Source organism: Telmatherina bonti, assembly GCF_933228915.1.
Source record: "Telmatherina bonti genome assembly, chromosome: 13".
Lineage (NCBI taxonomy): Eukaryota > Metazoa > Chordata > Actinopteri > Atheriniformes > Telmatherinidae > Telmatherina > Telmatherina bonti.
Window position 1 is genome coordinate 27,373,509 of NC_136611.1, and position 26,595 is coordinate 27,400,103.

At 38.2% G+C, this 26,595-nt stretch overlaps 2 protein-coding genes across 2 annotated transcripts in view; one reads left to right on the top strand and one right to left on the bottom strand.

Annotated features, from left to right (window-relative positions):
* Window positions 1-6,989, top strand: part of rimbp2b (RIMS binding protein 2b) — a gene marked incomplete at both ends in the record, with an annotated part of 81,375 nt that extends 74,386 nt beyond the window's left edge. Inside the window, 6 exons of the mRNA XM_079251354.1 lie at window positions 16-78; window positions 309-412; window positions 1,141-1,167; window positions 1,669-1,740; window positions 3,672-3,806; window positions 6,798-6,989. Coding sequence (XP_079107480.1) covers window positions 16-78; window positions 309-412; window positions 1,141-1,167; window positions 1,669-1,740; window positions 3,672-3,806; window positions 6,798-6,989 — 593 coding nt within the window. The remainder of the gene's footprint in view (window positions 1-15; window positions 79-308; window positions 413-1,140; window positions 1,168-1,668; window positions 1,741-3,671; window positions 3,807-6,797) is intronic.
* A 2,503-nt stretch (window positions 6,990-9,492) lies between these two features.
* On the bottom strand, window positions 9,493-25,247 carry piwil1 (piwi-like RNA-mediated gene silencing 1; the record flags this gene model as incomplete). The annotated part of the gene is made up of 20 exons (XM_079251118.1): window positions 9,493-9,609; window positions 10,778-10,925; window positions 11,002-11,127; window positions 11,417-11,570; window positions 11,648-11,718; window positions 11,838-11,941; window positions 12,369-12,569; window positions 12,945-13,017; window positions 14,483-14,670; window positions 14,757-14,871; window positions 15,968-16,085; window positions 16,519-16,645; window positions 16,892-17,000; window positions 17,682-17,879; window positions 19,368-19,448; window positions 19,629-19,750; window positions 21,715-21,929; window positions 22,029-22,157; window positions 22,359-22,461; window positions 25,179-25,247. The coding sequence occupies 20 exons, from the start codon at window positions 25,245-25,247 to the stop codon at window positions 9,493-9,495; spliced, it is 2,568 nt and encodes an 855-aa protein (XP_079107244.1).
* Window positions 25,248-26,595: the final 1,348 nt, after the last annotated feature.

Below are 26,595 nucleotides of genomic sequence, written 5' to 3' on the forward strand. Positions count from 1 at the left end.
TGCTTTCCTGTGAAGTGAACTGTGACCGTTTCAGAGATGGCCGCTCAATAAATCGCAGGTCCAGAAAGTCAAAGAGAGGTCTGTGTGCACTTAGATGCTCCACTGCTCTCTGCTTCTTTGCTTTTTCACCCCTCCTTACTTTTAATTAATTCCCTCTTTATTTGCTGTTATTTACTAATTCCTTACCGATGGCATGGACTCTGGAATCTAAACTATGTCACCTACATTGTTAGACTTCATGGCATTACTTGAATAAGATTTTTACCATCACACAGCAGATTACTCTCGTTTTTGTCTCTTCTTTCCAGAAAGAAACAGGCGGAGTGGACGTCAGCATCCAATGTCAACACGGAGAATGGTAGCGCTGTATGACTATGACCCCCGAGAGAGCTCCCCAAACGTTGATGTGGAGGTACTGATCTCTAATAGCTGCAGCTTTCCACTTGAAACAAAACCACTCAATGAAAAAAAGTCATATTAACAACACAAAACCACAAGGTGAAAGAATAAAATGGTTTATGCCGCTCAGGTGCTGATATGAGAATACTTTAATGATATCTTGGAAGTACAGACTCAAATAAGCTGTGAATATGGAACACAATCAATGGTGCCACGTCACATGAAGCGATTCATAACACTGTCATATTTGTCTTTTTATGCTTATTATTATGCATCACTTATAAGAAAAAGAGAAAAAAATGTAACAAATCTAAAGAAGACACTGCTTTGATCTTTTTTCTGCCCATTGTCAACCTCTCTATTAAGTTTCATAAAATTTAGCTCAGTAGTTTCATTGTTATTTTGTTAACACAGTGACAACCCTCTTATATCACATGTGATGGTCAGAACTTAGTATAACATTATTCCTGTTTCAAGCTTTTATGTGAAATATAGCTGTTTAGCTTGTTTCTCTGCAGCCGACTGGTTTCAGTCTTCTTGTCCATCATCAGAGGTTTTCATTATTTATGAAAACCCCAACAGAAATTCTCTGGCATTACATGCAGTGATGCTGAAATAAAAAGTTAGCTTAGCAATGTGTGCCTACACGACGAAAGTACTTTTCCGGTGCTGTTTTTTTTTGGCCCCTCCCCCTTGGTTTCACTTACTCTCACCTTTCTATTGGCACTGCCACCGATACAGTATGATGGCAACAGGCTGAATGAGGAGGTGAGTGAGGGTGAGGAGGGTATGGTACCATTTTCTCTGTGTGTGTTTCCTCACCCATTTGTGGGAGTGCAAAGGAGGAGGTGGGCTTCAAATGACAGACCACGGCCCTTTGTCTTTGGTGGTCATGAGTACTGCCCCCCCCCCATGCATTGCCTGAGCGAGCATCTACCCCTTGGTTTGGTCTTTCGTGTCAACCTCTCTCCTACGTACTGTATATTGCTATGTTTGGTTTGTGTGGTCTGGAGAATCCCATAGGAGAGACGTGCCCAGTGTGTTGCAATCCTGTCTTCAAAGTTCCAACATTGGATGCATTTACAGCTGCAACAGTCTGTGTGCTGAGACTGAATTGATGTGTTTAAGATGCATCACACTGATTTGGAGAAGGAAGCACAGTGTTTCAAACTCATTAAATCCCACTTTTTTTTAATGTTTTGGAAAGTTTTTTGACACATCTAAACTACTATTCTTAGAGAATATGTATCTCATTTGTCTCTTTTACAGGCTGAACTGACTTTCTGTGCCGGTGATGTCATCACAGTCTTTGGTGAAATTGATGAAGATGGTTTTTACTATGTAAGTACACACGAGTTGTATTTTCTTATTGTCAGAGTCTAAAGATTCTGCAATACAGACAAGTTAAAGAATATTATGTACCATGTTCTAAAGTTGAACAACTTGAACACCTCAGGAAAAAACACTCTTCCAGGTTACGAAAGCTGCTGCAGAACTATACATGAGTGTGCACCTCTAACACAAATTACTAAATCACCTAAATGAAATTATATAGATGGAGTGTGCAAGTTACTTACTCTTTTTACTGCAGCATCAGTCATACACACAACTCTTCTGTGGAATAAGGCTGATTTAGTTTCTTTTAGGCTTTTCATGTCATACCAGAGAATTAACCAGTAAAATCAAGGCTGTTTTCTTGCTTGGTGTAGCTCTTTAATATTCTGATTGTCTGTATCATTGTCAAGCTGCAGATTAAAATTGCACCCTTTACAGCAGGGATTCACAGCTCCAGTCGTCAGGCCAGCTGTCCTGCAGACCTCTGACGTTCCCGTGCTTCAGCATATATTATTCAAATTAATGGCTGAATAGCAGACTTGTACAGAGCTTGTCAGAGATCTGTTTAGTTTGAATCAGGTGTGTTGCACCTGGGAAAAAATCTAATACCTGCTGGAGAACCAGGGTTGGGAGTTACTGCTTTACGCCACTAACATGCATTTTACAACTCCAGTAAGTCAGGGGTGCCCAAGTCCAGTCCTCGAGATCTACTATCCTGCAACTTTCAAATGAATACTTTCTCCAACACACCACGCGTACCGAGATTCTTTCCCGATTCTCAGAATATTTTGATATTCCATATTGTAGATAGATGGGATAGTCTGCACAATTTTACTTTGAAAATTTTCTCAATTGTTGAACGCACTTTTTTGCAGATTGGTAAACTTCGATCTCTGAGAAGCTTTTTTTTTTCCTGGCTTACAAAATTGTTGCCAATTAACTTATTTACTTATAAAATCCTCTTCCTTGTGTCCTTGCTTTATATTCATTACATTTCAGGCCTTTGGCTGTCTTCATTCCAACCTAAAGCTGCTATTTTCCATTAAATGATTAAATATCTCAGTTTCAGCATCTGCTATAAATTTGTATGTTCTAATGGGGATGAAATATAAACAGGAGTTTTACAAATCATTGCCTTTCCTTTATTTATTTAATTTATATTTTATACCGCATCCTAACTTTTTTGGAATTAGGGTTGCAAAACCAAACAATAAATGGTTGTGATAACAGTGATGCAGCATGAATTTATGATAACATAAATATACATACATACATATATATATATATATATATATATATATATATATATATATATATATACATATATATATATATATATACATATCAAATCATGTTTAAAAATTGCTTTGGCCAAATTGATGTGGAGTTACAGGTAACAGTAAATGCAAACTCTGCTAAGATGATGCCATTACAGGTCCTGGTTAGTTCTTTTGTACAGTCGGGGGAGAAACTTGGTGCATTCAATAAAAATATTTATACTAAATTTGATAACGTTAATGAAATGATCTTCTCTTTTATCAGCCTCTAATAATTAAGGTTTATGTGATGCAACATTGCAACATGCACAAATGTAAGGCTCACTTCAGTGTTTTGGCCTTTTTCTGCATTTTCTTAGCATCAAATGCAAATATTCCTTTATGGGATTTTTAAGTCAGAGAGAAACAATAACAGTAGTCAGAGATTGTATTTGAAATAAACCCATTACGTGAAACGGCCAGTAATTATCAGGTATGAAGCCAGTCTTGAACCAGAAAAGGAGGCGGGGCTTAATTTGCAACAGAAAAATGTGTGCCTTCATTTCTTCTCTCATCTTCAAATAAAAAATTTAGTTTAGCGTTTGAGTAAAGAGAAACAAAGGCTAACATTTTAAACTGATTTCAACAAATGGAGGTTTACTGCTCTTATGTACTCCACAGGGCGAGCTCAATGGACACAAGGGGCTTGTTCCTTCCAACTTTCTAGAAGAAGTGCCTGATGATGTAGAGGTTTTTCTCACTGATTCACCATCTCGGTACCCACAGGACACTCCAGCACGGATAAAGACCAAAAGGGTACATGCTCCTTCGCAGTACTAGCCCTCTGTCATCCATTTACTCTTTTCTGTTCCCTCTTCTCCTTTAGTTCTGTGTCTGTGAGTGTGTGTCTCATTGATCAAATTACAAAGGGATTTCTGACTGAAAAGCATTACACTGTAAATACATTTATGTTTTTAAATCAGTGAATAAAAAAAAAAAAGAAAATACTTGAAAGAGGTACTTTTATTTTTCATGTTTACTACTGTGAAAGGGGGAAGTTGTGCATTGTACAATATATGGATATACTGTATTCATAAAGCATTCTCAGTGAGAGTAAAATGGATGGGGAGATGTTCCTGTGAATTTTTACTTAAGTCATGTCTTGAAAAACAGCTCTTAACACTTTTTGCACATGCGTATTTAGCATTCTAACAGATGCTTTATGAATATATTCTGTGTTTGACCTTCATTTCTAATAGAGTAAATAGTTTTGTTGTACTGAAATAAGAACTATGTAGTCTGCAGCTCAGCATGGTATTTAGTCCAAATGCATGAACCCTTGAGAATTTTATATAAAGATAAGGCTAGCATAGTACAACTTTTGTATCTGCTCCTGAACGCCTTGTTTTATAAATTGCTTTCTTGTAAAATAGCGAGCAAAGGTTATTTAGCCTATGTTGCCATCAGAGAATAATTTTAGAACTATTTATTAATGTAAATATGTGATGTTTTTTTTTCTGTTAACAAATAATGCAATTGTTGAAATATGTCCAGGATATTTCTTTCCTTGTGTTTTAATTTGCCATTGTCATAGTGCAAACTATTGAAATGCCATTACCATATTTTTTTTTTATTTCTTTTCCTCACCTGCTTGGCAAAACAGAAGAAGAGTGTTCATTTCACACCTTAAAGGCTCTGTTTCCGTCACGTAAGTGAGCAACTGAGGATACCAAGATTACGCTGCCCTCGTCTAATGCAGATGACATGGGTACACTTAGTTTCTGGTACGCATCATGGATACTTTGTATGACATTCCTTTAGTGCAACTGCCTCTAAGTGTTTATAAACAATCATCTTTATTTCATCTAAACGCTTAATATTGTTTGTTAACAGGGCATAGCAACCCTAGCCAATGCATTAGACAAGAAGTATGGTATCTTCAGTTGTTTCTCTGAGTGTTGTACATGACAATGTCTGTCTCCTGCAATAAGTCTCCTGCTGTAATTCATGATAAGCTAAAAGGCCATACTTGCACATTTTATTTATAAAAAATATTGATAATCAAAAAAATAACAATTTGAACTCAACAAGGAAATCATTCTGTACTTCTAACAGGTTCCTGTCATATTGTGACTTATAAATTAACATTCATTCATTTATAAAATGAATGAATGAATGAACTGAAATAGTATTATAACATAAAATTTAAAAACTGAGACAATGTTTTCATGGTAAAAAAAAAAAAAAAAAAAAAACAATTTAGAATTTGCTGTAAGCAAAATGTTGGAGACATCTAAAGGTGAACACAGATGCTATCATTAAAAAACCTTATTTTGGAGTTGAAATTATTTTACTGACTCAGGCTAAAGACTAAAAAGACCATTCACGTTAACAACATCCAGTTTAAACCATCTGAAGTAATGGTGAGCTGGTGCACCAGCGCATACAGTATTCACAACTGACTATATTTATAATGTTACACAAGTACTGGTGTATCATATCCTACCACATCTATTTCAGGGAAGGCCTTGCTTACTTTAGCAAAGCAAAGCCAACACTCATCTTGTACATTTTGGAACAGTATAAGTAAGGCATCTCAGTGGTAAACATGTCTGTCTTGCAGCTTTTCTCAAACATCTCATTTCTCAGTTTTTACATTTTGATGTTATCGTACTTTGTACCGTATTCTAAATGTAGGACTAAAGTTATTTGTAAACCATTACACTCTATTCATTTACACTATTTGGTTTCCTGATGTTTAAGAAAAGACTTGTAGAAACATGGAAAACTATCAAATTCATGCAAAACCAAAGAGCTTCCACAATGAAACGGCTTGGTTTTACAGTTGTGATTAAAGTTTTTGACGTAGATAATTTGAAGACTTTTTTTTAATTAAAAATAACTTCAAATTTGAATAGCAAATATGGTCAATTATTTTTTTTTCACAATATATTTGTTTTGAAATCAGTGCCAATATTTTCCAAAACAACCATCAGATCTGTTGAGATCAATTTAAAATAATACTATGCAACCTATATTGAGCTTTCACCATTGCTGCTAATAACAGCGCTATAGTAAAGTGCTAAATTTCCACATTTAAATATCAGGTTAATGTCTTTGGAACTTAATGCAAAGATTGACTTCGTGGGAAAATTGTTTCGTCGCAATAATTAGTTATCAGTCATACAATCAGTGAAGCACTGGTTAATAATTTAATCTGTCATTGTGTCACTACAAGGTTGTGTGTCCCCAAGTCTTAGTGCAGATATTGTCACTGCTGACTTCATTAACTTACTATACACAAATATTGCATCATACAAATTAAATCTGTACTGGTGTCCCCTCAAAGTGCAAACTAAAATAGCCTTTTAGCTCATGATTACAGAAAATAGTGACAAGTAGTCTGTATGTATCCCAGCTGTATGAGTAAATATATGAAAAAGGCAGGAAAGTGAATGTGAGACGTCCCACTTGTCCTAAAATACAAATGTATCAGTTTATGTGAGAAGAACTGCCCTGTCACTGTTGGGAAATGTTACCTGATGTTAAAGTTAGTCAATGTCATGTTTACAATGTGTGTTGTTGCAGATTGTGTAGTTATATTTAAAAAAAATGTGGGGATGGGAGGGCGGGAGTGCTTATCTATACCCGAGTACACAGGACAACTTCCAGGAAGGTAGAGTTCAGATCTATGATGGCCCTGCCGAGACAGAAAGGACTTAAGACAAGGAGGGAAGTAGTGACTGTGGTGTGAGAGACAGCTGACTTTTTAACACCCTCAACTGTCCCTTACGGGTCTCCCATTAGGTTCCGTTGGAAAAATCTGGTCCACCCAGAGGAGCATCCTCTCCCACAGTGCATCCACACATCCCTGGCTTTGGTCCTGCCTCCGCGGGACCCGGCAGTCCCATCAGGGCCCCAAAGGACATGTACTCCTCCAAAAAGGGACTGTTCTCTAAAGGGAAGAAACTATTGCAAAGACTTGGCGCTGTAAAATAATTTCTAGACATACTTGGAGTCATCCCCTTCCTTGTGTCAAGAGGAAAAAAGGAAAATATATATAACATGCAGTGCACAGGTGTCATTTGTTTGACAAATTCTTTATTCTTATACATCTGTTGTATAATAGAATATTTGTATTTTGTTATCAGTATATGAACTACATATTTTCAAAAACATTTATTATGGTCCACGGCCTCATGGTGTCAGACGATGTGATATTGAGTTGCTTACCTCTGGCTGATCAAGTTTTGCAGTAGACCAACAGGTCCACAAACGAGCTACATTCTGCACACAGTCAAGTCTTGCATTCAGTAAACTACACAAGTCTGCCTAGTGTCTCTGTGTACGGAAACCAGAATGTCACTCGAATACTGAGGGCTCATTTAAAACTTAAGAGTCTATATTGAATCTGAAGCAGGACTTGGGAGTGTCTTGGACCAACAACTAGTCAAATGCATCGAGTAAGGTATGCATGCTTTACTTCTGCACATTCCCTCCTGACCTCTCAAGCGCTCATGCAAACATGGAACTTGGGGCATGCAGCACACTGACAAATCAGCAGAATTACCGTCTCTTCTGCCCTATTTCTGCAGGTGTGACAGAGCAACATGTTTTACAAACATGCTGGCCACTTGCATAACAAGCACATTCTGTATCTACTACAGGGTCTCTGCAGTAAAATCAGCCTGGATGGAAATGCCTGGTAGATCAAACCTCCATGTATTTGCCTTATATTTGCACAGTGGTTAGTACTTTGTCAATTTGAGTTTCATGCCTACCATTTGTTTGTTACTTTACAAAATAACCACTTGCTGATGTTCCTAATGTGCTGGGTGACTTATGTTCTCGCCGGAGCTCACATCCCGTCAGACTCCTGTGTTGTCGTCCATGTCATCTATCGTGACGTTCAAATTTCAACAATTTTAACCTTATACAGAAAAATGATTAAAATGTTCTTTTCATGCTAAACGTGGGGCATGTGAACATGAAGGGTCTTGATATTTCAAACTACATCCCAGCAAATTGGATTTAAACCAACAGAAATGTGAAATTTACTAAACTTAATGTGATATACTGTCAGCAAAGTCTTGTTATTGTGCTGCGCTTGAGTCATGGGACGATTATTCCCACTGAGGTAGTAGGTTCAATGATCTCACAGCAGTAAACATTAACACACTACCTCTACGCTGCCCCCTCTACCCTTCCAACCCAAATTACAATATAGGTTTAATGAGGCCAATTTGTCATCAATGCCTGTTTAACGTCCTAAATTATATTGGTGCAGGATCAAGTACTGTATATCAATATATATTTATATATCTACACCTTAATGTAGTGAATGTACAATGAATTGAAAACCAATGTATTTTCAAAGCTGCCCAAAAGGATTGTGCAGACAGTGTGTGTGTGAAATGAAACAGTCCATCATCTCATCTCGTCACACCCTTCCGTTTTCTCATTTCATCCTCTGTTGCATTTAACTCCAACCTGCTTTTCTACACACACGTTGAACTGAAACTGCCAAACAGGAATGTATGCAAAACATTCTGTACAATTCTCGGCCAAGCAGCCATGGTAACCTAGTTAGCTGATGAGCATCTTTTCCTATTTATGGACCATGACCACAGACATTACTTCGGTTTATTTCGAGTGACTGCAACTCTTTTTGTACTTTGTCCATTTGTAAAATTGTTTTTAAATGTTTATACTTGATTTTCAAACTGCCTTTTTTGTACATTTAACTTTATAATCAGACAGTGCAAGCTTTCCCCATGGTGTCTTTAAGACCATATTGTTAAGTCTGCAGTTGTGTGCTAGCTTTATGACAAGAATTATCAGACTATATTGATGGTTACAAATTATTGTGTGAGTGTGCATGTGCAATCTTTTATAAAAGAAAATATATAAATAAATTTGATATTTTGTAATGTTTGCATGCCTGAATTGCTTAAATATACCAGAGCTTACATTCACCACACATTATCAAGGTTTATTACAACCATGAGAAACTCTCCAGCAGTTGCAAGATGCTGGTATAAAGCCTGGAACAAAAGCTTCAAACAACACAATGGAAAACATCTAGAAACAATCTACAAGCAGCATGATGTTTACTTGTAGAATAGAAAGATAAAAAAGAAAGTAGAGGCTCCCATAAGAAGAAGAAGAGGAGAAAAGTAAAACTAAATTATTTTCTTTACAAATCTGTAAACCAAACAACTTAGTGGGACTTAAATAACAAGTAAAAATAAAAACTACATGCTCCTTCGCAGTACGAGTCCTCTGCCAGTCATTTGCTCTGTTCAGGAAAAAGTTTCTTGCAACTGACTTTTGCCTCTTTGTGTTACTTAAAAAAAAAGAACTTCAACTTCACAAACCAACCAAAGCAATTGACCTCCAGAAACACGCCATCACGTGCTCATAACTGAACTTCTGTAAGAAAAAAATCTCTGATCCCTCTGTGCAACGTAGTCTGAGCCTTACACACGGCTCATCTTTGTCTTTAAAGGTAGAAGAGGTAATCATCCAGCTGCATGCTGGGCTCCTTGTGAATGCTCTGTCCCACGAGAAAAGCCAGCTTATGAGCGTACTGGCAGGGAGCAGGCACTCTGATGATCCCCTAAAGCACAAATGGAAATAGTCAGAACTCATTTTCCAGTCCTACAGACTTGCCAAACACCTGAAGGAGAAATATACATTTACTGACACCGTTTATAACTAAATGAAGCTCAATGAGTGGAATATAAATTGTTTGTAGGCCTGTCGCAATAAGTCAATTAGTTGCACAATGTGTGCAATAAGTTTGCTGGACGCAATAATTTTCATTGGTCTTTCTTTTCTCGAGTGCCACATTTGTTTTAAGACAATATTAACTAAACACGACAATACAACAAGCTACATCAACTGCAGTTTTCCCAGCTGGGAAACAAAAGATCTTAAACAGGCCAGCTCCGTCTTCCCAACAATCATTGGGGTGTTTAACCGACAGATTAAATACAAACAGGACAGTGCAAAATGGCGTGCACTCGGACAGCGTGGTTGGTAAAGCCATGCTGCCCTTTAATATTTGTTAAAAAGGCGACATTTTGAAAAATGTTGCAAACATTTCACAGCCAGTATAAATCGCCTGGATGAACATACATGTTAAAAAACGGCATTTCTGCAACCTTACAGTGACATGAAAAATGAAGGCGATTAAAGACATTCAACTTTACCATTCCACCTCTGGTCAAGTCCAAACATGTCCCCTTATACAAGCTTTACCATACTCTATGTAAATGTGTTACGTGGTGTTTAGAGACTATATGTTCCAGATAACCACATTGTCAAAACCACAGGAGAAATCCTGATCTCTTTTAGCAGACTGGGGAGTGGATGGGCATAAACTAGTCTGCACATCTGAGCTAAATGTTCTTTAGAAATTAAGGTTTGTTGATCTCTGTAAGGGTGTACTTGCATTCTTATGTAATTATTATTTTAGTTGAAAATGGTCTCAAAATGACAACTATAATCATTTAACACAATATTATCATTTATCGCATTCATTTCTGAGATAATTATTCGCATGGCAACATTTGTTACCGTGACAGGCCTAAATGTTTGACTCAATTTTTCCCATTAGACTCACTACTTTTAGCATTAATATACAGTAAATCCAGCATTCAATCAGCTGGAAGTGAAACTGTGGAAACAGTTTGTTCTGATATGACACCACATCAGATTTCATATCTTCCAGTTTCTCACACGCTAATAAAATGATTAAAAGCTTGTTTAAAAAAAAAGCCCACCTGCCAGTTGTAGTACAAGTGGCACAGCTTGTAGGTGAGCCGCTGCATGTGATCAGGCTTCAGTCCACTGGTATCGTACACAACGTTGTAGTGGGTTGGTGAGACACTTCCTTGTCTCACAGCTTGGCTCACAATGTAGAAGTCATACCTAGCCAAAACCACAGAAGAACATTTTTCTCTGCGACTACAAACAAGCATGGCTTAATAACAGGGGTAAAACTTACCACTCTGGGCGGGTGACCTCTGTGTCAATGACTGTGCCTGGTGGAGGGTTGGTGACTCCGTCACCCAGCTGAGCGAAAAACCTGCTGCTAATGCGCTTCTTCACCACCACCACACTCAACTTAGGCCTACAACAGGCAGGAACATGCTCTAATAAACCTACTTATTTACTTTATGAACTCTAAAGAATATTCTTAGCAATGTTTATTTAATGTGACCTTCCTCCCTCATTAAACAGGCCACAGCCCAGAACTTGTGCTACTGTTTCATCACCTTTACTTTCTTAGTTAATACACAGGTTCACAGGACATACAGCTGTGTAATACAGCTAACTTAATCAGTACATTTACATTTATTTCATAAAGCACCCTCATGCTGTAGCTTTGCTGCACTTTTCAACAAAGATATTGGACTCACTGGTACTCTTGTCCCATGGACCTGATGGACTCCATGATCTGTGAAACCTCGTAGTTGACCACGCTGTGAAGCTGGCCATCGCCCACGCCGTCTCTGTACACTATGATGCGTGAAGGCAGGCAGTTGTTGAACTTCAGATAGTGCTTCAGAGCCTCTGGAAAATAAAACCCCTCAGTTGTAAAATGTGCCGATGCTGAAGACAAATGTGTTGAAATGAGGGAAGAAACTCACCACATAAAGCCATCTTCAATCCATCCATGATCTCCTGCCCTTTGTGCTGCAGCACACATTTTGAGAACCATCTAGAACAGAAAGAAAATGTTACTTGCTGTTCAGACTAAATCAAACACTGACGACTGTAAAAATGTACAATGAACTACATAACTAGACTTCATTGTGATGATCAGTTGTAGATACTAACCTGCTCATGGTGGTGTTGAGACTAGCCACTAGAGCGCCGATGGACCTCCTCCCTGCTGTGGTGTCATGGTAGCAGTCAATGCCCACAATCATCAACTGTTTAAGCTGAAAAACCCAGCCACAGTTTAGTGGTGATGTTTTGTTCCAGTTTGAGGGCAACTAATGTTGGAGCTCCACCATCGAACAGATTCACTGAGTGAAAGAATCTAAGTTCACCTCAAAGATGCCGTCAGACATGAACACAACCCATGTATGATTAATGTTCATTATTCACATCTGGTTCAAAAGCATAAGGAAACCTCTTTGTGCCAAATTATATACGACTTAAACAAAAATAATTTTTAAAAAAATTCATGAAAAATTATGTTGAAAATATTCTAATAATCCCAGAAGGGAAATTCTAACATGTTTACTAATGCAAAGGAAAAAAGAAAACAGAAATCTCTTTTTTTGTCTACTCAAATCTGAATCACTAAATCCAAAATTTCTAAAAATAAACCAAGGTGAGACCTTGAAGTGTTCACTAACTTACAGGAATTTCCACACTCCAGAGCTCTCCTCCCATTTTGCAAGCCATCTGCAGTGCGATCTTGGTTGCAACAGTCATGATTGTCTTGGGTTTGCTGAGGGTGCGGGACAGCACACACTGGCTTGGAGTGGGACATTCCACACAAAGGTACTTCTTGACACAGTCGTACTTGTCCTTCCTGTTGCTGGGAAGGATTACCACCACCTAACACGCAGTAAACATCAGAAGATAACGCAGTGATTTAAAAGTGATTTTGCAGATAAAAGGAAGATCATCTTTATAAATGTAAGAGAATTGTTGCATTGCCATGACTGCAAATGCAAAATGCGTTCTTGATGTCTTCATCCCGCTTCTTTCTAAACAAGAAAGGAAATTTATATTGGCCAGCATGAACTGGTGTCTGGTGGCAGACTCAAGGTCTGTTTCAGCACTACAAACCCTGTTGTCATGATACAGTTATATTTTCTAAATTATGCTACAGTTAAATAAAATAAATATTACAGATTAATAAACAAGGAGTCAATTGACATAAAAGATCTTCTACTTTGTGTCTAATATCCAGATAATCTCCACACAAACCATCTGTGTTTGAGGTCCAACATTTTGCTGCAGGGCTCTGAGGAGAGACTCCTGATGATCTTCATACTCAATCCTGCGTAAAAAAAAGAAAACACAGATGGTGAAATTATATAAAAAGACCAACTTATCAGTTGGAGAACACTACATTTAGTACAAGTGGTAGAACTGAACATTTTTAAGAGCAAATAGGAATATTCAACATGTGCAAAAAAAAAAAATAAAAAAAAGATCAAATTCTACAACACATTGACCACCAGAACAATTTATAGCCAGTTGCAAACACATTCACAGAGAACCGTGGATCTACGGAGCTGCACTGAGGTGCTTTTGGTTGCAGTTTCCAGTCAAAAGGAAACAAGTATTTACTGCTTTTCTGACTGATGAGCAGAAAGCTGAATGAGAAAAAGCCTGTGGAACAACACAACTTCCTATGGAGCCATATTTATGTTCTCTGTAACAGGAAGATGCTTTTCACACTTTTTCTCTCCAACAATTATTAAAAGATGCAAAGAGGGGCTGACGGTTATAAACGCCACACGAGTCCACAAATTCCCTCTCAGGTTGCCTTCGTGCTTCAGGCTGGTGACTGAAAAACATGCCAGGCAGCAGATACAAGTCCTTTCACTCCCCCTGCCACAGCTACAGAGTCTGAACCACCAGGCAAGCCCCTGAACAAGAAGGAATCTGAAAGCCCACCGCTTCATTTTGTCCTCCCATCTTTGTTTCTCCAGTTTTCTTCAAACACATGCCAGCATGTTGGACACCGGTACAATAACTGGCAGATGTCTGTGACCCAAGAACTCATTCATGCATTTTCTATACCACTTATTTACTGGGGTAAACAGCTGGAAAAACAAGGAGAGGACCGTCAGTTTTGTTGGTCAGCCTGAGGAAAAACTGCCTGAAAGTTTTAATGTGCCCTCATGAATGGGACATCAGCTGACGTAATCACTTGTAAACTTTTTTGTGTGATTTAAGAGTAAAACAGATGTGTAGTAAACAAAATTAGATACCAATGCTTATCATAAATACCTGCTGACAGAAATCCCTGCCTTTGTGTCGAGTGCAGTTACTGAGTTAGTAGCAGCTAATACACAAATAATTTGGTTTAGTCTTCATCCATTTGATCGTCTTCATGTTTAGGTGCATGTTCAGTGATTTCTTTACTGTTCTCTAAAAGCGCTCTCAAACACTGAGGCAATGCACTGATATTTCAAGGCGAGAGCAGCAGAGTGACATAATCCAGGATAAACACAGTGGTGGAAGTCAGTAACTTCTTTCAGAAAGTACGCAAAGTAAAAGTATTTTTTAAGAAAATATTTATTAAAATCAGTCTATTGCTTGTCCTAGTCAGAGTTCCCTTTGACAGGTTTGCTTGTACTCCACCTTTCAGTAAGTCTTGTAAAATCCAGATGGACATTTTTCATCATCATGAAGACAGAACAGAGCCTGCCACAAATCCGCTTTTACTCCCGAGAGAAAGATGATTTTTTTCTCCATAGTAATAAAACAACTACTGGTATATACAGTGAACTTACATGCCAGCTCTCTGCATGCGGAAGCCCAGTGGACCCGAGACTTTGCAGAGGTTCTGCAGGAAGGCCTGTGCTTCATTGCTGTTACGGCGGGTGTAAAACAGGAACCAGTTACCCAGTGAAGGAGCGCTGATCAGAGGTACCCCACGCATCTCTCTGCTCCAATCAGCCTGCTGAGGGTTGTAGTCGTACTAGGAGAAAAAAAATAATTTCTCTAAAAATCTGATCAATTTTATTCAATCCAAAGAACAAATATATTTGATCTGGACTGAATTACCGATCTCGATCCTTGGAAAATCCTCTCTCCTGTGAGGACTCTGCCAGTCAGTTTTACTAGTTGGTTGTCAAAACTGAATCCCCACTTGTCCAATTCGGTCACAGCTTCTTCACTCCTAGGGAAAAAAAAGTTCAGGACTTCCAGACATTTGTGCTCATTTGCTGTGATAGTTTACATGAATATGAGCTGACATAAACAGATGAAGGACAATGAGTGGGGGTGGACAATGCCATCTGGTTCAAGTGTAGCCTCAGCACAGAGCGCCAACTTCAATGTCAGTATGAACCGCTGACTCCTGCTGAAGAGACGCCTGTATCAGAATTTGCCTCTGCCTTATTAGAAACACATTTTTACAGCAGCGTGTTTTATACTTCAGATATCTCTTGGTAATAAAGAATGTGATTGTGTATTCATAAACAGAAAAACAACCAAAAGACCAGAGTGGTTAGCGTCACTATCATGCGTACAATGGTGAGTCTTTAGCTACAGCTTTGTTAAAAGACAGAAAGACTCCAAGAAAGGCAAGAGACAGTGTGAGCAGCCTGCAATCCTCAAGTCAATTTTAATCCAACTCAAAAGCTTCCTCCTCAGTCCTTGTTAAAAGTGTCCATTACCAACCCCTAGCATGATGGCTCACAGCCTGATTCTTCTATTTCAGAGCAGCGACACCATAAGGGAGACACCCTAGTCTGTAGCATTAAAAATATATATACAGAACCCAGAACAAAAAAAAAAACTAAAGAAAAAAAAAATCACAGGAGGAATAATCTTTAAGAGTAAACATCAGGTCTCAGCAATGATATGACAAAGCTCAAGATTTCAGCAAAACAAAAAAAAAAAAAAACCAAAAAAAAAAACACTGACTCTGCATCAAGCCATTCCTGATGAGGGTCTATGACTAAAAGCTTTATTTAACCTTTAACTGCATAGATTTGAGTTACAGATTTTTTCAATCATCAACAACTCATTCTAAATCATTTTTAAGAAGATGGCATCCAGATGAAAACAAATCTTATCTAATGTTTCATTTTCAGTTTAAAATCTGACAAAGCACACCTCTCCACTGCCATGATGAAACCATTAGTGACAAACTAGGATTCAAAAGGCCTGGAGTATCATCACAGTGAATGTAGCTTGATACCCGGAACATTTCCTACATTAAAAATATTTGACAGAACAATCTTTACTGGTTAATTCATATCACCACCTACTTTCCAATGGTATTGACAAAGCTGAGGAGACGTTTCTCCCTGTGTTCGGGGCTCAGTTTGGTGTGCATGTCCAACTCCCTCATTATTGTGTAGTCTGATCGCATCTTGTCCGTCAAGCCTGTAAAATAGTATTTTAGTTTTTCCACTTCACTATATGGTTTACCCTTTACATCTGACCAAAAGAAGCTTTAATACCAAGTGCTGCTGAATCAGTGAGCAACAAAAATTTTAGTAGATACTGGATGATAAGTACTCTTTGCCTAAAATAAAGTTTCTTTTGACAAATATCCTGAAACACATCAACAACATAAGGTTACAGATATTCAGCTTTTTGTAAAAGCCACTAACATTTTATGGTGTGGTGTACCCCCCCAGTCATTAGCTTTTGTTTAATACATTGAGCCAAAGGAATTATTATGGCACAATATTACTTAAATATCCTACATTCATGATATAATATCAGCAACATGAACAAAAAATGTTTACATTTTTCTACACTACTTTGTGAGCAGCATTTATAAAAATGTTAACACTGATGGATAAAGGTGAACCTGTGAGGTAACAGAGCTCTGGGACCAGCATGGCTGGGCCAGGAGGGGGGCCTCCAGAAGGTCCCATCCTCTTCACGTGGCTGACGAGCAGGGCCTGGTTTCCATCAGTGATATCCAAGCCATATTGCTGTGAAGAGAAATGGAAAGGAAATGGTGTGATTCGTGAGGTTATTTTACACTTAGGCATTCACCTCTTAAAGTTCCCGATAATTAATAAAACTTCACTGCTTTTTGCCATTTGTCCAACACCAGTTTTAGTTACGACACTATCATTTGTAATTTTTACATTTGTAGAAGTAAAGTTCGTGCTATGCGGGAATACCTGCGAAAAACCCTTTCCCCATTTCTCCAAGTCTTCAGAGCACTGACTTACATTCATGTAGTAGTTCTTGAAGGAAATGTCAACATCTCCCTTCTTGAATGTGTTGTTGGGAGTGTGATCCCATGCAATATCATCAACCCTGTAGGTTTTGTTGTTGTACCTAACAGGTAAAAAGCAACACATTTAAGACTGCTACAGTTCCAGTAGGGCAATGTGACAGGTCATGATAATCTCGCCCAGTTAGATTTTAATTACAGCACTGATTATTTCTGATGGTGAGATTTGTGTGTATAGATCTGCCAGTTATAGTACAGATGATGCAAGATACACACAACCACTGAAAATTATGGATCACTTTCCCATTAAATTCAACAGGAAAGTCATCACAAACTTTTGTCCAGTTTACCAAATAATATCTGAACATTAACATTAATTAAGTGTAAAGATTTTCTTGTATTAATGCCGTTCTCTCAAATATTAAATGTACTAAAACAAAATCTTCTACCTTTACCTTGCCTAAAAGAAAAACTTTATATTAAATGTACTCTGCAACTTAATTATGACAGCTCAGCTTTACAGTTTTCACTTTTCCGTATATTAACCAGGTATTTCACAGCTATTAACCCAACACACCAGTGAAATAAAATATGTGAAAAATAATATGCAAAATAAGGGTCAGGAACACAAATTCATACAAGCAACTGTGAATGAGCAGTTCAGAAGAACACATAAAAAATTTTACAGCTGGCGAGATGGGAGGTAAAATAGTAGAGATAAAATAGTGTCAAGTACAGCACTATCAAGATTGAAGACTGTTTTTAAAAAATAACACTGATCTTACTTTGTGAGAACAATGAGCCCAATCAGCTCTTTGGCACAGATGTCAGTGAAGCGTTGACCCCCACACTGTTGTCTCAGGTTAATCATGAAGTCGAGCACCGTCTCACTACGCAGCACCTTGTGGCTCACGTCAGTGCACATCATGATGGATGACTCGTAATGCAAGATGGTGGTGACGTAGCCCGGCCAGATGGTAAGCCTAAATAAAAATAAATACATTTTAAAAAAGATCATTCAAACTCCAGTCCTCAAAGGCCGGTCTCCGGCAGGTTTCTGTGGTATCGCTCTACCAAAACATCTGATCCAAATCAAATGGATCCAGCAGCTTATTGTCAGCAGACTTGAATTTCAGACAGGTGTGTGAGCATGTACACACAAAAAAAAAAAAAACCTACAGGATACCGGCACTCAGGGACTGGATTTTGACACTTGTGGCCTACAGTATCTGAGAGCACGGTGTCCATCCAATTTTTCTAAAATTCAGTCATAATGCTCATAATTTCACTTTTTTATGGGTTGGTCCTGGAGAAGTTTTTACATTAGACAATACAGACTCAATGACGTAACACACAACAAACCACGCTTCCATGGTAACAAGACAACGTGGCAGCATGACAGAGACTAAGTCTACATTGCACAGAAAGAAAGGTGGAGAAATACGTAGTAAGAATGATTAGAAAAACCTGCAACACACAAAAAAGATGGGAGAAACACGGATCAGCTGCCATAATCCAAGTATAACAACAAATTTCTTGCTCCTGAATTAACAGGGAAAAAGGCGGGAGATGAGGAGACACTTGTATCTGTGCAATGTCTGAAAACACTGGCAGTAGGCAGTATGACACGACACCTGGAGGCATCACATCCCAGTGATATCAGTAAACGTCACCTCAAATGAACAGCATCAACCGTGAATACAAGTGGCCTCATATAAGGCTCCATACAGAACTGCTCAGTGTAAGAAGCCACATGGACCATTGCTGAAGAGCTCATGCTTCCAGCTGCATTAGATTATGGCAGTGTTTCTCTATTCCAGTTGTCAGGCTCCCCTGCCCTGCATGTTTTAGACACGTTCCTCCTCCAAAGCACCTTAGTTGGATTACTGAACTTCCTCATCAAGTTCTTTGCAGCCTGTTTATGAGCGTTTATTTCATTCAGGTGTGTTAAAGTAGGGTTGCCTATAAAACATGCAGGGCCGGGGGGCCTGAGGACCAGAACTGAAAAATACTGGAATTTTGTGTCAGCTATCTTTGGTAAGTGACAAATGGGCCACAAAACTGAAGGCCGTACCCGTCCTTTGACACTGCACCAAAAGTGTCAAACATTTCTAACGACTTGGAAGTTGAACTTGCTGAAAAACTGAAATAAACCCATTTTTATTTGCAAGCAGACAAAGCTTCTTTTGGCTGCACAAGGAAGACCTACTTATTAAAAACAGGTTATCAGATGTTACAGCTTATCAGCATATATCCCATTAGTGAACTTATTTTTTATTCTAACATGCAATGTGCTGCTATACCAGGCGGTGAAGTCTGATTTTTATTGGGGGCTGTGAAGCACCATTTAAGATCAAAACAATAAATACATTTATTTTATGTTCTCGCAATGACATTAAAGCTTTAACGTGGAAAACTTGCCAATAAATCTTACATAATTGATTATAAAGTAAAAAAGACAAAACAAATACTTGTGTGCTGGTATGTTGAGTGGATCATTGGGGTTGTAGTAGTTGCGTCCAATCTGCTGCAACTTGATCATTTTCAAGATCCTGTAAAAAGATATAAAAGGAGTCATTAATATATTTATACATTTCCACTAATCCAAATTGTTGTGGGGAGTTGCAGACAAACACGGGGGATATTAAACTACAATAAACTTGGCTAATCACCTATTTTGGCTCATTAATGTGGTTTATTTCTAAACAAGATTTATAATTTGGATGGCATACCTTCTGAATATGATGTTGTAGAACTGAATACACACTGGTGATGTGGGTGGTAGCTCATTTGTCAAGGTGACAATTACTTGAACCTTCTCTCCCATCCTGGTCTCACTGCAAAGCACCGTCTCCTAAAAGCCAAATTTAACATCTCATTAAAACTAAAGGTTTGAAGATGTACTGATATTTCTCAGAAAATTTGAATATGATGAAAAAGTTCAATATTTTTGTCACTCATTTCAAGATGTCAAACCTATCTATTATACAGATTCATTACACAGAGTGAAACATTTCAAACAGCCCTGCGATGGACTGGCGAGCTGTCCAGGGTGTACCCTGCCTGTCGCCCAAAGCCGGCTGGGATAGGCTCCAGCTTCCCCGCGACCCTGAATTGGAATAAGCGGTTCGGAAAATGAATGAATGAATGAATGAATGAAACATTTCAAACATTTATTTCTTGGAATTTTGATGATTGTGGCTTATAGATAATGAAAACCTAAAATGCAGTGTCCCAGAAAATTAGATTATTACATAAGATCAATGAAAAAAAGGACATTTTAAACAGAAATGTCAGGTTTCTGAAAGTATGTTCATTTTCATGCACTCAATACTTGGTTGGGCCTCCTTTGGCATGAAGTACTGCATCAATCCGGCGTGGCAATGGTAGCGATCAGCATGTGGCACTGCTCAGGTGTAAAGGAAGCCCAGGTTGCTTTAATAGCAGCCTTCAGGTCATCTACATAGCTGGGTCTGGTGTCTCTCATCTTCCTCTTGACAAAACCCCCCAGACTCTCTATAGGGTTACGATCGGGTGAACATGTTGGCCAGTCAAGCACAGTAACATCATGGTCATTGGAGCAGCTTTTGGTACCTCTGGCAATGTAAGCAGGTGCCAAGTCCTGCTGGAAAAAAAACAGTATCTCCAAAGAGCTTGTCTGCACAAGGAAGCATGAAATTTCCTGGTAGATGGCTGTGTTGACTGTGCACTTCAGAAAACTGTGGACAAACACCAGCAGATGACATGGATCCCCAAATCATCACTGACTGTGGAAACTTCATACTGGACTTCAAGCAACATGGATTCTGTGCCTCTCCTCTCTTCCTCCAGACTCTGGGACCTTGATTTCCAAATGAAATGCACAATTTGCTTCCATCTGAGAAACAGTCCAGTCATTTTTCCCCTTAACCCAGGTGAGATGCTTCTATCATTGTCTCTGGTTCATTAGTGGCTTGACACGAGGAATGTAACATTTGTACCCCATATCTAGGATTTATCTGCGTAGTGGCTCTTGATGCGCTGAGTTCAGCTTCAGTCCACTCTTTGTGAAGCTCCCCAAATTCCTGAAAGTATGTTGCTTGACAATCCTCTCAAGGCTGTGGTTATGCTTTCTGCTGGTGCACCTTTTTCCTTCCACTCAACTTTGCATTAATATGCTTGGATACAGCACTCGGAACAACCAGCTTCTTTACAAATGACCTTTTATGGCTTTCCCTCCTTGTGAAGGTTTAAAGATCGTCTTCTGGACATCTGTCAAGTCAGCAGTCTTCCCCATGTTTGTGTAGCCATCTGACCCAGACTGAGAGACCATTTAAGGTTTAGGATACCTTTGCAGGTATTTTGAGTTAATTAGTTGATCAGCGTGTGACACCATGAATTTCTAAGATTGAAGTTTTTCACAATATTCTAATTTTCTCAGACACTGCATTTTGGGTTTTCATTATCTATAAGCCCCAATTAACATTTCAAGGATTGAATATTTAAAATGTTTCACTCTGTGTGTAATGAATTTATAAAATATGTATGTTTCACATTCTGAAATAAGTGACAAAAAATATTGAACGTTTTCATAATATTCTAATTTTCTGAGATGTACCTGTAGTTGATCTTCATAATTTTGTTGTTAATGTGTGCAGCTGACAAACACTCTAAATTGAAAGTTTAGGATATCAAATACACAGCTCTTTTGACATCAAAAATCTGTACTGTATACTTGTTGTTTCATGGGAAATTTCATAGTCAAGAACTCAAAAGTTAAAGAACCAGATCAACAGGCAGAATCAATGCTGCTGTTGTATCGTCATCTGTGATTCATACCTTCTTTTCTAATCTGTGAGGCAGAAAAAGCTGAGCTCCGTCAAATGACCGTGCAGGGCCAAACACTTCCTCATGCTGAAAGAGCAGGGCGGATCTCAAGCGTCGAGCCTCCATCGGTGGCTTGTAGTCCACATGGTACTGATACAGAACCCATTGAGGGCGGGACAGGATGCGGAAGTAGTTTGCCGTCAACTTGATGGGAACACCAGTGGTTCCTGAAAAAATTGTGTACATCGATTCAAAAGTAAATCAACATTTCTAATAAAACAAAGTTTCTACACATGCTGGTTTACGTTCAATTGGAAATTACTGACCGCTCTTCGATTCCCTCACATGCTCCATCACCTGTCTGGTGTTAATTCCCACATCATGAAAATCCCGATGCCGCCCGCCTCTTTCAGTCAGCTTAATTTGCTGAAATCCTGCTGAAATCTGTAAAGCAGCTGGTAAAAACCATATAAAACAATCTTAGCACGACTTTTCACAGCTTGGCACCTCATATTATTACAGACACTTTATACACAGGCAAATTAAAAATATATAGTGAATCTATAATTTGGTTTAAGAAGACAATTACACTCCACAGCAATCTTTAATATAAATCACTGAATTTCACAAAGACATAATTCTAGGTGCAACTGTACCTTCAGCATAGTAGGCTCCAGGAGTACCTTTCTGCCTGCCTCTACCGACCAACTCTCGCTCTGCGGGAGGGGCAGCTGCCAGTGCAGCCTCTGGGGCCTGGCTCTGCAAGGGAAAACAAAGTTAGGTGATATGAAAAATAGCGCTGACAGTTTCGATTCATAACAGTGTGGGAAAGGAGTCATTTTAATATCTAAACCCTTGGCCAGGTTAGGCTGGCCAATTTGTTTAACACTAAAGAAAAAATGTCATTTTGTTTTACTAGGATTTTCTACATAAAAAAAAAAAGATTTTAAGTATATCCCTTTTTGAAAATCAATATTTCAGCCCCTCATCTTAAATTCATGGTGTCATTTGGAATAAAATAAGGGTAGACTGGGCTAACAAGTTGCTTGTGACTTTTTTTTTTTTTTTCTCTTTAAGAGAGTAGTTTACGTATAGCAAATAGGGCTGGGCGATATATCGAATATACTCGATATCGTAGCTAGTCCCCTGTGCAAATATAGAAAATGCCTATATTAGTCATATTCGAGTATCCTGTTGTCACGCAGTTGTTTTTAGCTGTGGGTGGGGTTTTCTCACTCCTCCTCGACTCTGCACCGCTTTGCACGGAGAGTTAAAGCAAGCGCACTTAGTTACGTACATAATGTGAGCTACGTGCTACGTCATCAGAGGCAGCGTGTAGACACTTTCTCGCTAAATCTGGCGACTTCTTGTGAAAAGCGACTAGCGACAAATCTAGCAACTTTTACAAGAGTTATTGGAGACTTTCCTGGTGTTTTGGCGACTGACTTTAAAGCGTATATTGTAAAGTTATTGTCAGAACGAGAGTCTCTCCCCGTCCTAAAGCACTCAGTCACTCCGGCTGCAGCTGCAGCCAGTCAGAGGAGCATAGAGGACACCTGCACGACTCCACCAACAGTCACAATGAACAGCCAAATCCGCCATTAATCCCGCTCTGGATTAGAGTGGGATGTAAATTACAAAGTTTTTCACGTCACGCAAAAATAATTCATTATATTTGATTACATTCACAACCTCTGTCACTTACTCACCTCATCCACTGTGTGTGTGACACAAGTATATTTATCTAGCTCGTCATGTCTCTAGAAAGTACAGAACGCAGTGGGAATCAAATCCTGAATTAAAAACTGGCTGAAGTCGTTTATTGGAGACGATACGAGGACATTCTGCCTGTTATATAAGACTGATTTCTACGCTCTGTGATTAAAAAAAATACACAATCAAAAACGTAACCATAAAGCAAAGCCTTATAATAGTTCATCATTTGAGAAGGCCCCCCCAGAGCAAGTCTTTTCATACGTTGCATTCATTACATCATGCAAAGTCACTTTATTTTGTTTTAAAATGACATGTTTCTGCCACTGCTTTAACTGTTCAATAAATGCGGTTTTGATCAGTTTGCTTCGTTACAATTTCATCCTTTTGTTATGAATGTTTAAAATCAGCATATCTTAATGCAGTATGAGCAATTATGTTTTAATGGAGACACAAAAGCATCTTACTGATGTGATTGTATGCACCAAAGCATTAATTCAAGGCTAAGGTAAGTATTGAGATATATATCGTATATCGTGACCTGGCATAAAAATATCGTGATATTACTAAAAGGTCATATCGCACAGCCATAATAGCAAATTTATAGTCTTAAACAAGCCATCTTCTAATAAGAAAGGATTAAACAATTTTAAACAATTATACGACTTGTTCACAGGGTGGTCAGATGTCACGTTTTGTGCGGGATAGTCTCGCATTTCTATTACTTTTCACATGTCCCACAAAACGGGGTGCTGTCCCGCATTGTTACGACCAGTCTTCACTTTTGTGAAGGAAAAGAAAAAAAGCAAAACTGGCTTTAACTAATTGTGTGTGGCAAAATATTTGACAGCTGTCACATCACGCCACCTGATTTGAGTTACACTCATGTAAATCAAACTAGGAGGCGGGACTTAATGCACATCTAGGATGCGCTGGTGCACCCACTAACAAAAATAAATAAATAAATACACAGATTGATCATGGAGGACAGGGAGACGACCACAGCGAAGAAGAAAAGAAAGTGTTATTACAACAAAGACTGGGAAAGCTTATATTCCTAGATTACACCTGTTTGAGGAGACTGTGAGAGGCTCTGTCAAAATATTTCTTCCGTGTGACAGGGCGGAGAATATGACGTGAAATGGCACAAAAATCCAAGTCACCAAAAACACGCTACTCAGGGGGAGGCTTTATAATAGCAGATTTGTTGTTTGGTTAGTAATTCTATTGCCAAAGAGCAGAATAGAACATTTATTTTTAAATAACTTTGTCATGGCAGAGTGGAATCTCACATTGTCCCACATTTTCAGTGTTTGTCCCACATTTGGAGAGAAAAGATCTGGTCACCCTACTTGTCCAGAACACCTGACACATGGTTAGAGGTTATTTACTTATTTAATTTTGCATGGGATTTTCAAAACATTTTTATTGCTTGAATGTTACTGTATATCATCATCCTAAGTTGTTTACATCCAAGGTTCACTAAAACATAAAGAGGAAAAGCCAGCAGTAATCAACCAATGTGATTGTCTGGTGCCGCCTTGGGTGCAGGGAAAATGTGATGCAGTTACATCGATTGGCCACTAAAGGATGGTGGCGCTGCACTAAGTCTGAGCTTCGTTAAATAAAGTCATTAAGAATTATTAAATAACACTTTAGCACTCCTTTATGGCCATAACTAAACAGTCCAGGTAAGTGTAAAACAATTTACTGGATTATTTAACAAGCTAAATTTACTAAAAGTGTAACAAAATTGTTCTTACTGCTCCAGGTGCTGCCACCTCCTGGCCGCGTGCTCTGCCCCTTGATCGCGTACGTGCTCGACCAGTCATTTTCAGATAGCCTTGAACTTCGCTGCTGTTGCAAGACAATTCTCAACATTTAACCAAAAAGCATCAAGTAAACATTAAATTAACAGCAAGAAAGCGGAAATAATGACACCCATTCAATTTTACGTGGACAGGCCAGCCTTGTAGCAAATGTGACACTAGCTATCCACCATGTGCTATCAAGTCACTACATATATGAAAACCGACATGATAACTTACAGTTTCTTTACTTGTTTTATGGTCAATTTTACAGATAATTTATAGCAACCTTAACTTAAACTTGCACAAACTAAAACTGAATATCATTCATGAGTATATATATATATATAAAACACTCACGTTAGTACAAATTTTGTTGCCAAGACTTTTCGTGATGTACCTTTTTCACGATCAAAAGACAAAATGCCCGGCAATTAAAACTAGGCCTCTTTGCACGGTAAATTCATACGCCGACGTATTTCTTTTTCTTTTTCTTTTTTTGGGGCAGTGTTTACATGTTGCATTCTTATAAAGTGTAACTTCAGCGTTTTAAAATACATAACGGGACTTTTATTTATATAATTTCTTTTAAAATAAACTACTTTACAACTTGGGAACTATACTTCCAAGCGCAGTGATAGCGTACCCGTTGTTGTTCTATGTTTATTTTTTAAACCGTGCAGTACCATCTATGACCACTAGATGGAAGCAAAGCTTTAAATCAATTTCACAAACGTTTACAAATGGAGGGCGAGCTCTCAGCTGCTCTGCGTGTGACAGCAACTAAAACTTGTTGTAAAACACAATCTGATTAGCTAAAAAAAACAAACACATATATGATATTAAATACATGGTCAAAACAAATATTACCAATAACAGAATGAGTCTCTTTTTTATTTGTGATTGGCTGAACATTTTTATGATAAATGGCATAAAACAACAAAAACAAATAATGAATTAGTTTAAAGCAGTGACGCAAAGTTCATGTAAATGAACCTGAACCATATCTACCATTTGGTTTGGCTAAATAAAGCCAAAAACCGTGTTTGTTGGCCTGTTACCGTTTCAGGTTTTGACCATTTTATCATCGTTTTGATATTATTAACTGTAATCTCAGAAATTTGGTGACACTGTTTTCAAAGAGAAAGAAAAATGCAAAGAAACCATTTTTCTTGCTTTTTTTTTTTTTTTTTTTTTTTTTTTTTTTTACTGCAAATTGTAGCCTGATGAACCACAAATGTGTGAATGATTTTTTTCTGTATATTTGTACATAAACTTATGCTATTTTACAGCACGTTCCTCTGAAAAATTTTGTTATATTTAATTATGTTATATTTAATTCTCATTTTTGTTGAGCCTTGCTTAAAAGGGA